General features: G+C 43.5%; 1 protein-coding gene across 2 annotated transcripts in view; it reads right to left on the bottom strand.

Annotated features, from left to right (window-relative positions):
* Window positions 1–13,427, bottom strand: part of LOC106576631 (cullin-associated NEDD8-dissociated protein 1) — a 70,093-nt gene that overhangs the window by 53,554 nt on the left and 3,112 nt on the right. For both annotated transcript variants that reach the window (XM_082978012.1, XM_082978011.1), the window contains exons 2-3: window positions 10,042–10,185; window positions 3,575–3,729 (exon numbers count right to left, since the gene is read on the bottom strand). In XM_082978012.1, coding sequence (XP_082834138.1) covers window positions 3,575–3,729; window positions 10,042–10,185 — 299 coding nt within the window. The remainder of the gene's footprint in view (window positions 1–3,574; window positions 3,730–10,041; window positions 10,186–13,427) is intronic.

Genomic DNA, 13,427 nt, shown 5'->3' with positions numbered 1-13,427 from the left:
ACTAACACACTACAACACCATCACTAGAGGGGATGGTCCATCAGTTCATTATCTAACTGGTTTAACTAACACACTACAACACCATCACTAGAGGGGATGGTCCATCAGTTCATTATCTAACTGGTTTAACTAACACACTACAACACCATCACTAGAGGGGATGGTCCATCAGTTCATTATCTAACTGGTTTAACTAACACACTACAACACCATCACTAGAGGGGATGGTCCATCAGTTCATTATCTAACTGGTTTAACTAACACACTACAACACCATCACTAGAGGGGATGGTCCATCAGTTCATTATCTAACTGGTTTAACTAACACACTACAACACCATCACTAGAGGGGATGGTCCATCAGTTCATTATCTAACTGGTTTAACTAACACACTACAACACCATCACTAGAGGGGATGGTCCATCAGTTCATTATCTAACTGGTTTAACTAACACACTACAACACCATCACTAGAGGGGATGGTCCATCAGTTCATTATCTAACTGGTTTAACTAACACACTACAACACCATCACTAGAGGGGATAGTCCATCAGTTCATTATCTAACTGGTTTAACTAACACACTACAACACCATCACTAGAGGGGATGGTCCATCAGTTCATTATCTAACTGGTTTAACTAACACACTACAACACCATCACTAGAGGGGATGGTCCATCAGTTCATTATCTAACTGGTTTAACTAACACACTACAACACCATCACTAGAGGGGATAGTCCATCAGTTCATTATCTAACTGGTTTAACTAACACACTACAACACCATCACTAGAGGGGATGGTCCATCAGTTCATTACCTAACTGGTTTAACTAACACACTACAACACCATCACTAGAGGGGATGGTCCATCAGTTCATTATCTAACTGGTTTAACTAACACACTACAACACCATCACTAGAGGGGATGGTCCATCAGTTCATTATCTAACTGGTTTAACTAACACACTACAACACCATCACTAGAGGGGATAGTCCATCAGTTCATTACCCAACTGGTTTAACTAACACACTACAACACCATCACTAGAGGGGATGGTCCATCAGTTCATTATCTAACTGGTTTAACTAACACACTACAACACCATCACTAGAGGGGATGGTCCATCAGTTCATTATCTAACTGGTTTAACTAACACACTACAACACCATCACTAGAGGGGATGGTCCATCAGTTCATTATCTAACTGGTTTAACTAACACAATACAACACCATCACTAGAGGGGATGGTCCATCAGTTCATTACCCAACTGGTTTAACTAACACACTACAACACCATCACTAGAGGGGATGGTCCATCAGTTCATTATCTAACTGGTTTAACTAACACACTACAACACCATCACTAGAGGGGATGGTCCATCAGTTCATTATCCAACTGGTTTAACTAACACACTACAACACCATCACTAGAGGGGATGGTCCATCAGTTCATTATCCAACTGGTTTAACTAACACACTACAACACCATCACTAGAGGGGATAGTCCATCAGTTCATTACCCAACTGGTTTAACTAACACACTACAACACCATCACTAGAGGGGATAGTCCATCAGTTCATTACCCAACTGGTTTAACTAACACACTACAACACCATCACTAGAGGGGATAGTCCATCAGTTCATTACCCAACTGGTTTAACTAACACACTACAACACCATCACTAGAGAGGATGGTCCATCAGTTCATTATCTAACTGGTTTAACTAACACACTACAACACCATCACTAGAGGGGATGGTCCATCAGTTCATTACCCAACTGGTTTAACTAACACACTACAACACCATCACTAGAGGGGATGGTCCATCAGTTCATTATCTAACTGGTTTAACTAACACACTACAACACCATCACTAGAGGGGATGGTCCATCAGTTCATTACCCAACTGGTTTAACTAACACACTACAACACCATCACTATAGGGGATAGTCTATCAGTTCATTATCTAACTGGTTTAACTAACACACTACAACACCATCACTATAGGGGATGGTCCATCAGTTCATTATCTAACTGGTTTAACTAACACACTACAACACCATCACTAGAGGGGATAGTCCATCAGTTCATTACCCAACTGGTTTAACTAACACACTACAACACCATCACTAGAGGGGATGGTCCATCAGTTCATTATCTAACTGGTTTAACTAACACACTACAACACCATCACTAGAGGGGATGGTCCATCAGTTCATTATCTAACTGGTTTAACTAACACACTACAACACCATCACTAGAGGGGATAGTCCATCAGTTCATTATCTAACTGGTTTAACTAACACACTACAACACCATCACTAGAGGGGATGGTCCATCAGTTCATTATCTAACTGGTTTAACTAACACACTACAACACCATCACTAGAGGGGATGGTCCATCAGTTCATTATCTAACTGGTTTAACTAACACACTACAACACCATCACTAGAGGGGATGGTCCATCAGTTCATTATCTAACTGGTTTAACTAACACACTACAACACCATCACTAGAGGGGATGGTCCATCAGTTCATTATCTAACTGGTTTAACTAACACACTACAACACCATCACTAGAGGGGATGGTCCATCAGTTCATTACCCAACTGGTTTAACTAACACACTACAACACCATCACTAGAGGGGATGGTCCATCAGTTCATTATCTAACTGGTTTAACTAACACACTACAACACCATCACTAGAGGGGATAGTCCATCAGTTCATTATCTAACTGGTTTAACTAACACACTACAACACCATCACTAGAGGGGATGGTCCATCAGTTCATTATCTAACTGGTTTAACTAACACACTACAACACCATCACTAGAGGGGATGGTCCATCAGTTCATTATCTAACTGGTTTAACTAACACACTACAACACCATCACTAGAGGGGATGGTCCATCAGTTCATTATCTAACTGGTTTAACTAACACACTACAACACCATCACTAGAGGGGATGGTCCATCAGTTCATTATCTAACTGGTTTAACTAACACACTACAACACCATCACTAGAGGGGATGGTCCATCAGTTCATTATCTAACTGGTTTAACTAACACACTACAACACCATCACTAGAGGGGATGGTCCATCAGTTCATTATCTAACTGGTTTAACTAACACACTACAACACCATCACTAGAGGGGATGGTCCATCAGTTCATTATCTAACTGGTTTAACTAACACACTACAACACCATCACTAGAGGGGATGGTCCATCAGTTCATTACCTAACTGGTTTAACTAACACACTACAACACCATCACTAGAGGGGATGGTCCATCAGTTCATTATCTAACTGGTTTAACTAACACATTATACATCATCTCCACAAACTGTTATCATGTTCTGATATGTGTTCAATAATGACAGCTTTCAGACTTCTCAGTGCAGAAGTCCTGACCTAGGATCAGGCCCTCCTGTCCACGTAATCTTACTCATGATGATCTAAAAAAGAAGGGCAAACTGATCCAAGATCAGCTTTGTGAAGGCCCATGTAGTGAAAAGTCCTCAGGGTACAGGTTAGGGGTCAGGGGTCATGGTGGTACTTACCGCTGGATGCAGGGGGCAGTTCTCCTATGACAGTCTTCAGTCCGATGCTGGAGATGTCTCGGAGCTGTTCCTTGTCTGCCAGCATGTTGGTACAGAGTGTGTCCACTATAGTCTCGACCTGGTACTCCTTCACCTTACTGACCAACGGACCTAGGCTGGAACACAACACAATATATATATATCAATATAAACTACCTGGTACTCCTTCACCTTACTGACCAACGGACCTAGGCTGGAACACAACACAATATATATATATCAATATAAACTACCTGGTACTCCTTCACCTTACTGACCAACAGACCCAGGCTGGAACACAACACAATATATATATATCAATATAAACTACCTGGTACTCCTTCACCTTACTGACCAACAGACCCAGGCTGGAACACAACACAATATATATATCAATATAAACTACCTGGTACTCCTTCACCTTACTGACCAACAGACCCAGGCTGGAACACAACACAATATATATATCAATATAAACTACCTGGTACTCCTTCACCTTACTGACCAACAGACCCAGGCTGGAACACAACACAATATATATATATCAATATAAACTACCTGGTACTCCTTCACCTTACTGACCAACAGACCCAGGCTGGAACACAACACAATATATATATCAATATAAACTACCTGGTACTCCTTCACCTTACTGACCAACAGACCCAGGCTGGAACACAACACAATATATATATCAATATAAACTACCTGGTACTCCTTCACCTTACTGACCAACAGACCCAGGCTGGAACACAACACAATATATATATATCAATATAAACTACCTGGTACTCCTTCACCTTACTGACCAACAGACCCAGGCTGGAACACAACACAATATATATATCAATATAAACTACCTGGTACTCCTTCACCTTACTGACCAACAGACCCAGGCTGGAACACAACACAATATATATATCAATATAAACTACCTGGTACTCCTTCACCTTACTGACCAACAGACCCAGGCTGGAACACAACACAATATATATATCAATATAAACTACCTGGTACTCCTTCACCTTACTGACCAACAGACCCAGGCTGGAACACAACACAATATATATATATCAATATAAACTACCTGGTACTCCTTCACCTTACTGACCAACAGACCCAGGCTGGAACACAACACAATCTAACTGGTTCTCTCGTTCCAACAGAAGCTAGTCCAGAGTTAATTGAATGTCATGATAAAACCACCTTGTTACCCCACTGTGAACCATGTGAAGTGGGTCCCTTGTTTAAAAAGGGCTGTTGTTTAATCAGAACAGACTGAGTAACACACTACCATATTACCAGTTAGGCTGAGTGCCTCAACCAGACAGTTTTAGGGCCTCTTAGCAGCAGCAGAGAGAGGAAGAGACCCGTTTATTACACAGTACATCATCAGTTGAGCCTACTTGTTCTAGCCATCCAGGTCAGTGTCACCTGATCCTTCATCTCTGTAATGAGAGATCTTTGCGGGGTTTTTTTAACACCTGTAACTGCCATTTACTGCAATCTAGAGCAACAAAAAAATGGCCTTAAAATGATATATTTTTGTGTTTGTTTTCTTACATAGTGGTGCAGCCAGTCCACAAAGAGGCACAGCGCCTTTCTTACATTCTGCATTCACGACATACAACAGAGTAGATTACTACTTCAAAATGGCAACGATACGAAAGCAGGCAAACTGCAGTGTTACTGTAGCCTATATTAACATTAGAAATGTGTGAGAAATACAGCCTAGAGAGATGAATTTTAATTAATCTTCTTATTGATCACATAATCCCTTAAAAGCCTAATTCTAATGGTTTGTTGAGAGTGAGAGCCAAGACGATCACACTGCCGCTGGCTCATAAGCACTGAGACATATCCCCCTAGCTGGGGCAAGGAAGATAAAACCAATGCTGCTCTGACATGAAATATACAATAAGACACGCAAACTGAAGCAAACAGGGTTATTCAATAACACTGTCCATAGTGTTGTGAAACGATATGAATGAAAGAGAGTGAGAAACGGAGGCAGAGAGAAAGAGGCAGAGTGACTGACAGAAGCAGAGACAGAAAGACATAGCGACAGAGACAGAAAGACAGAGAGGCAGAAAGACATAGCGACAGAGACAGAAAGACAGAGAGGCAGAAAGACATTGCGACAGAGAGGCAGCGACAGAGAGGCAGAGACATAGCGACAGAGAGGCAGAAAGACAGCGACAGAGAGAGGCAGAAAGACATAGCGACAGAGAGGCAGAGAGACATAGCGACAGAGAGAGGCAGAGAGACATAGCGACAGAGGCAGACAGACATAGCGACAGAGAGAGGCAGAAAGACAGAGGCAGAGAGAGGCAGAGAGAGGGAGAGGCAGAAAGACAGAGGCAGAGAGAGGCAGAGAGACATAGCGACAGAGAGAGGCAGAGAGACATAGCGACAGAGAGAGGCAGAAAGACATAGCGACAGAGGCAGACACAGAAAGACATAGCGACAGAGGCAGACACAGAAAGACATAGCGACAGAGTGACAGAGACAGAAAGACAGTGACAGAGAGGCAGAAAGACACAGAGACAGACAGTGACTGACAAGAGGCAGAAAGACATAGCGACAGACAGAGGCAGACAGAGGCAGAGAGACAGACAGAGGCAGACAGATGGTTAGGGTCTAGATAGTCTCCCACAGGGCCGAGCCAGTCAGTCAGGTGATTCAGCCCCTCTCTCAGTCTCAGTGTTTGACAGCCATGTTTAAACCTCTATAATGGTGCCTGAAGTTCAGACAGAGACACCAGGGTTTCCGTTATAGAAAAACATGAAAAGCCAAAAAATGTATAATAAACTGTTGCCGGCCAAAGTGGCCAGGTGAAAACCAAACCCATTACAAAATAATAAACTAATGACCGTCATGCTTATTGGTCTATAGGTTCATTTGCATCATTTTGGGAATTAAATTGGCCTGTGTGTATTTTGGTTAGTCATCAATGCATCTTATTTATCCAACACAACTATCATAACCTACAGAGTGGGGTTTCTCCTGCAGCTCCTCAGCTTGTTGCTGCCGGAGTAAAACATGTGCTTCCAGAAGCCCATTTATTGCACATTCATTTTAAATGCTATTTGTTTGTGTTCAAAACAGTTTTGGTGCTCGATTAAGAGCTAATATTTGTATTTCTCAACTGGTAATTGAAGAGCGTCTCCCATTCAAGTGCAGGAATAAAAGCTGTCAGTGCGTCTCCCACCACTTTACAATGGAAGCTTTAGGCCATACGCATTTTGATTACATACTTAATGGTTTTTTAACCCGAATGTTTTATTTCATATTATGAGGCATGTTTTTCCTTGTTTTTAGAGTAACCTAAAGGCTAAATCCAACCATAGAAAGGTGGAGGCAATTATTTTACACTGAACAAAAATATAAAATCAACATGTAAAGTGTTGGTCCCATGTTTCATGAGCTGAAATTAAAGATCCGGTAAATGTTCAGTACGCAGAAAAAGCTTTTTTACGTAAACAAATGAGTTTACATCCCTGTTAGTGAGCATTTCTCCTTTGCCAAGATAATCCATCCACCTGACAGGTGTGGCATATCAAGAAGCTGATTAAAAAGCAATGATCATTACACAGGTGCACCTTGTGCTGGGGGACAAGAAAAGGCCACTAAAATGTGCAGTTTTTCACAACACAATGCCACAGATGTCTCAACTTGAGAGAGCGTGCAATTGGCATGCGGAATGCAGGAATATCCACCAGAGCTGTCGCCAGAGAATTGAATGTTCATTGCGCTACCATAAGCCGCCTCCAACATTGTTTTAGAGAATTTGGCAGTACATTTACATTTAAGTCATTTAGCAGACGCTCTTATCCAGAGCGACTTACAAGTACATCTAACCTGCCTCACAACCACAGACCACGTGTAACCACACCAGCCCAGGACCTTCACATCCGGCTTCTTCACCTGCGGGATCGTCTGAGACAGCTGATGACACTGAGGAGTATTTCTGTCTGTAATAAAGCCCTTTTGTGGGGAAAAACTCATTCTGATTGGCTGCACCCGCCTAGTCATGTGAAGTCCATAGATTAGGGCCTAATGAATTTATTTCAAATTGACTGATTTCCTTATATGAACTGTAACTCAGTAAAAGTGTTGCCTGTTGCGTTTACATTTTTTGTTCAGTGATTGAAGACTTCATAGGCAGCACGTGATTTTCAAGTTTGGGGAAGCATACAATTTATCCTACCACTTCTACCGTTCTGCATGTCAGTTATGATTTTCATATGCGCATATTCGTGGAACAGTTTCATAAATTTTTTTTTTAAACATTTGTTTATCAAAATCACTGTCACGTGATTAATCATAATCTGAATTAAAATGAGAAAAATCTCAAAGTTTAAAAAAGTCAACTAATGCCAGATCACCAGCCTCTCTGTCATATGGACACATTGATACACTGTGGTCCATTGGTGGCTAAAGAAATGAGCGCATGGAACTCCCAGCCTATAGGCCAATGCAGCAGTAGGTCTATAACTTCCATCGCTCTTTCACACCGACGACTAGTCATTATTATCCAAGGGGAGACTGTTGGAAAGATTTTTCAAATAGCTTACTGTAAGGACTTTAATACACTGCTCAAAAAAATAAAGGGAACACTAAAATAACACATCCTAGATCTGAATGAATGAAATAATCTTATTAAATACTTTTTTCTTTACATAGTTGAATGTGCTGACAACAAAATCACACAAAAATAATCAATGGAAATCCAATTTATCAACCCATGGAGGTCTGGATTTGGAGTCACACTCAAAATTAAAGTGGAAAACCACACTACAGGCTGATCCAACTTTGATGTAATGTCCTTAAAACAAGTCAAAATGAGGCTCAGTAGTGTGTGTGGCCTCCACATGCCTGTATGACCTCCCTACAACGCCTGGGCATGCTCCTGATGAGGTGGCGGATGGTCTCCTGAGGGATCTCCTCCCAGACCTGGACTAAAGCATCCGCCAACTCCTGGACAGTCTGTGGTGCAACGTGGCGTTGGTGGATGGAGCGAGACATGATGTCCCAGATGTGCTCAATTGGATTCAGGTCTGGGGAATGGGCGGGCCAGTCCATAGCATCAATGCCTTCCTCTTGCAGGAACTGCTGACACACTCCAGCCACATGAGGTCTAGCATTGTCTTGCATTAGGAGAAACCCAGGGGCAACCGCACAAGCATATGGTCTCACAAGGGGTCTGAGGATCTCATCTCGGTACCTAATGGCAGTCAGGCTAGCTCTGGCGAGCACATGGAGGGCTGTGCGGCCCCCCAAAGAAATACCACCCCACACCATGACTGACCCACCGCCAAACCGGTCATGCTGGAGGATGTTGCAGGCAGCAGAACGTTCTCCACGGCGTCTCCAGACTCTGTCACGTCTGTCACATGCTCAGTGTGAACCTGCTTTCATCTGTGAAGAGCACAGGGCGCCAGTGGCGAATTTGCCAATCTTGGTGTTCTCTGGCAAATGCCAAACGTCCTGCACGGTGTTGGGCTGTAAGCACAACCCCCACCTGTGGATGTCGGGCCCTCATACCACCCTAATGGAGTCTGTTTCTGACCGTTTGAGCAGACACATGCACATTTGTGGCCTGCTGGAGGTCATTTTGCAGGGCTCTGGCAGTGCTCCTCCTGCTCCTCCTTGCACAAAGGCGGAGGTAGCAGTCCAGCTGCTGGGTTGTTGCCCTCCTACGGCCTCCTCCACGTCTCCTGATGTACTGGCCTGTCTCCTGGTAGCGCCTCCATGCTCTGGACACTACGCTGACAGACACAGCAAACCTTCTTGCCACAGCTCGCATTGATGTGCCATCCTGGATGAGCTGCACTACCTGAGCCACTTGTGTGGGTTGTAGACTCCGTCTCATGCTACCACTAGAGTGAAAGCACCGCCAGCATTCAAAAGCGACCAAAACATCAGCCAGGAAGCATAAGAACTGAGAAGTGGTCTGTGGTCCCCACCTGCAGAACCACTCCTTTATTGGGGGTGTCTTGCTAATTGCCTATAATTTCCACCTGTTGTCTATTCCATTTGCACAACAGCATGTGAAATTTATTGTCAATCAGTGTTGCTTCCTAAGTTGACAGTTTGATTTCACAGAAGTGTGATTGACTTGGAGTAACATTGTGTTGTTTAAGTGTTCCCTTTATTTTTTTGAGCAGTGTATATCATTCACAATGGATGTTAAAAAAACACTTTCCTACATGATGCCCTAATGGGTTATGCACCCCAACGCATATGGGTCCGGTAAATATCTCAAATAATAGCCTGTAAATTAAAACCTTCCCGGTCACGTTGTCCGGTGCCACATTTTCCTAATGGAAACCCTGAGACACACACACACACACACACACACACACACACACACACACACACACACACACACACACACACACACACACACACACACACACACAGACAGAGAGGCAGAGATCTCTCACCACTTGACGGCCAGATTCTGGACCTCTCCGTTTTTGTCTTCCAGTAGCTTGAGGATCATCTTGACCACCTTGCGTTCACTGTCATCGTCCAGCTTGATGGAGTCTTTCTGCAGCTCCGACATCAGGTCGTTGGTGGCCATGAATCTACAGGAACACACAGGGAGAAAGAAGACCCAGTTAGACTAACAGGGTTATGATGTTATATACAGTTGATGTCAGAAGTTTACATACACCTTAGCCAAATACATTTAAACTCAGTTTTTCACAATTCCTGACATTTAATCCAAGAAAAATTCCCTGTTTTAGGTCAGTTAGGATCACCACTTTATTTTAAGAATGTGAAAATGTGAGAATAATAGTAGAGAGAATGATTTATTTCAGCTTTTATTTATTTCATCACATTCCCAGTGGGTCAGAAGTTTACATACACTCAATTAGTATTTGGTAGCATTGCCTTTAAATTGTTTAACTTGGGTCAAACGTTTTGGGTAGCCTTCCACAAGCTTCCCACAATAAGTTGGGTGAATTTTGGCCCATTCCTGCTGACAGAGCTGGTGTAACTGAGTCAGATTTGTAGGCCTCCTTGCTCGCACACACTTTTCAATTCTGCCCACACATTTTCTATAGGATTGAGGTCAGGGTTTTGTGATGGCCACTCCAATACCTCGACTTTCTGTCCTTAAGCAATTTTGCCACAACTTTGGAAGTATGCTTGGGGTCATTGTCCATTTGGAAGACCCATTTGTGACCAAGCTTTAACTTCCTGATGGATGTCTTGAGATGTTGCTTCAATATATCCACATAATTTTATTTTCCTCATGATGCCATCTATTTTGTGAAGTGCACCAGTCCGTCCTGCAGCAAAGCACCCCCACAACATGATGATGCCACTCCCGTGCTTCACAGTTGGGATGGTGTTCTTCGGTTTGCAAGCCTCCCCCTTTTTCCTCCAAACATAATGGTCATTATGGCCAAATAGTTATATTTTTGTTTCATCAGACCAGAGGACATTTTTCCAGAAAGTACTATCTTTGTCCCCATGTGCAGTTGCAAACCGTAGTCTGGCTTTTTTATGGCAGTTTTGGAGCAGTGGCTTCTTCCTTGCTGATCGGCCTTTCAGGTTATGTCGATATAGGACTCGTTTTACTGTGGATATAGATACTTTGTACCTGTTTCCTCCAGCATCTTCACAAGGTCTTTTGCTGTTGTTCTGGGATTGATTTGCACCAAAGTACGCTCATCTCTAGGAGACAGAACGCGTCTCCTTCCTGAGCGGTATGATGGCTGCGTGGTCCTATGGTGTTTATACCTGCGTACTATTGTTTGTATAGATGAACGTGGTACCTTCAGGCATTTGGAAATTGCTCCCAAGGATGAACCAGACTTGTGGAGGTCTACAATTTATTTTCTGAGGTCTTGGCTGATTTCTTTTGATTTTCCCATGATGTCAAGCAAAGAGGCACTGAGTTTGAAGGTAGGCCTTGAAGTACATCCACAGGTACACCTCCAATTGACTCAAATGATGTGAATTAGCCTATCAGAAGCTTCTAAAGCAATGACATTTTCTGGAATGTTCCAATCTGTTTAAAGGCACAGTCAACTTAGTGTATGTAAACCTCTGACCCATTGGAATTGTGATACAGTGAATTATAAGTGAAATAATCTGTCTGTAAACAATTGTTGGAAAAATTACTTGTGTCCTGCACAAAGTAGATATCCTAACCGACTTGCCAAAACTATAGTTTGTTAACAAGAAATGTGTAGAGTGGTTGAAAAACTAGTCCATTAATCTACAGGAACACACAGGGAGGAAGAAGACCCAGTTAGACTAACAGGGTTATGATGTTATATGTTCATAAGACATCCAACTAAAGAATCTTCTAGAGCAGAGGCCCACCTTCCAGCATTAGGGAACATCGTTCGCGCCACGTCTATTTCTATGTTGTTATTTTATATAGCTTACTGCACCTGGTATTCTCCCAGGCGGTCTCCCGTCCCAGTGCTAATCAGGCGTGTTCAGGGTGGTATGGCCACAAGCATACCCCCCTTTTCCCTGAATTACATCCCTTGGCTCATCTCTGCAACTCCTCAAAGGGCTCGGGAGAGGCGAAGTCATGCGTCCTCCAAAACATGACCCGCCTGGCCGCCTACCTCTTTATCACACCGCCTGCTTGACCGGGATGTCAGCAGCACCAATGCGTCAGAGGAAACACAGTTCCACTGACAACCGGGGTCAACTTGCATGCGCCCGGCCCTGTCACAAGGAGTCGCTAGAGCACAATGAGCCAAGGAAAGCCCGACCGGCCAAACCCTCCGAAGGGTTTTAACACCACTGAGCTAAGAGAATGGAACCCTACAAAGGGTTTTAACACCACTGAGCTAAGAGAATGGAACCCTCCAAAGGGTTTTAACACCACTGAGCTAAGAGAATGGAACCCTCCGAAGGGTTTCAACACCACTGAGCAAAGAGAATGGAACCCTCCAAAGGGTTTTAACACCACTGAGCTAAGAGAATGGAACCCTCCAAAGGGTTTTAACACCACTGAGCTAAGAGAATGGAACCCTCCAAAGGGTTTTAACACCACTGAGCTAAGAGAATGGAACCCTCCAAAGGGTTTTAACACCACTGAGCTAAGAGAATGGAACCCTCCAAAGGGTTTTAACACCACTGAGCTAAGAGAATGGAACCCTCCAAAGGGTTTTAACACCACTGAGCTAAGAGAATGGAACCCTCCAAAGGGTTTTAACACCACTGAGCTAAGAGAATGGAACCCTCCAAAGGGTTTTAACACCACTGAGCCAAGAGAAGGTAACAAGTCAAGTGCTCTGACATTAGAAGCCAAAGCAAATCAACACTAGTACAAAGATCAAGCTACTATCTCCGAGGAGAGGAACGATTGAAGCCTAAAGCACTAGATGATACCAGACAGACCAGCTCTGATCTCTTAGAGTGGTGGGGTAACTTTTACCATCAAATCCAATTTAATACATGGGAGTATACATCACACAAGATCAGCTTTAAGACACCATCTTGTCTCCATCTTAACACATCAAAGAACTCCTGGTGTGATTCAAGAAAGACCTTTTCCTAAATACTATGCTCCTCAACACTAGGCTCGTTTGATAATCTCTGACGCGTCGTCGTCCCCCCGCCCCCCCCCCCTCATCGGAACGCAAGAAGCTTTTTAAACAAGAGGGACAGCGAGAAGGAAGAGAGAAAAATAATGAATAATGCATGAGGTCCATGGCCCACACTCACTGAGCGGCAGCCCCACAGCATGAGGTAATGGGCTGGAGCACCCACACTCACAGAGCGGCAGCCCCACAGCATGAGGTAATGGGCTGGAGCACCCACACTCACAGAGCGGCAGCCCCACAGCATGAGG

The sequence above is a fragment of the Salmo salar genome, chromosome 07, assembly GCF_965601325.2.
Source record: "Salmo salar chromosome 07, fSalSal1, whole genome shotgun sequence".
Lineage (NCBI taxonomy): Eukaryota > Metazoa > Chordata > Actinopteri > Salmoniformes > Salmonidae > Salmo > Salmo salar.
The sequence above is the reverse complement of the archived record's forward strand: the minus strand, read 5'-3'. Positions and strand labels throughout refer to the sequence as shown.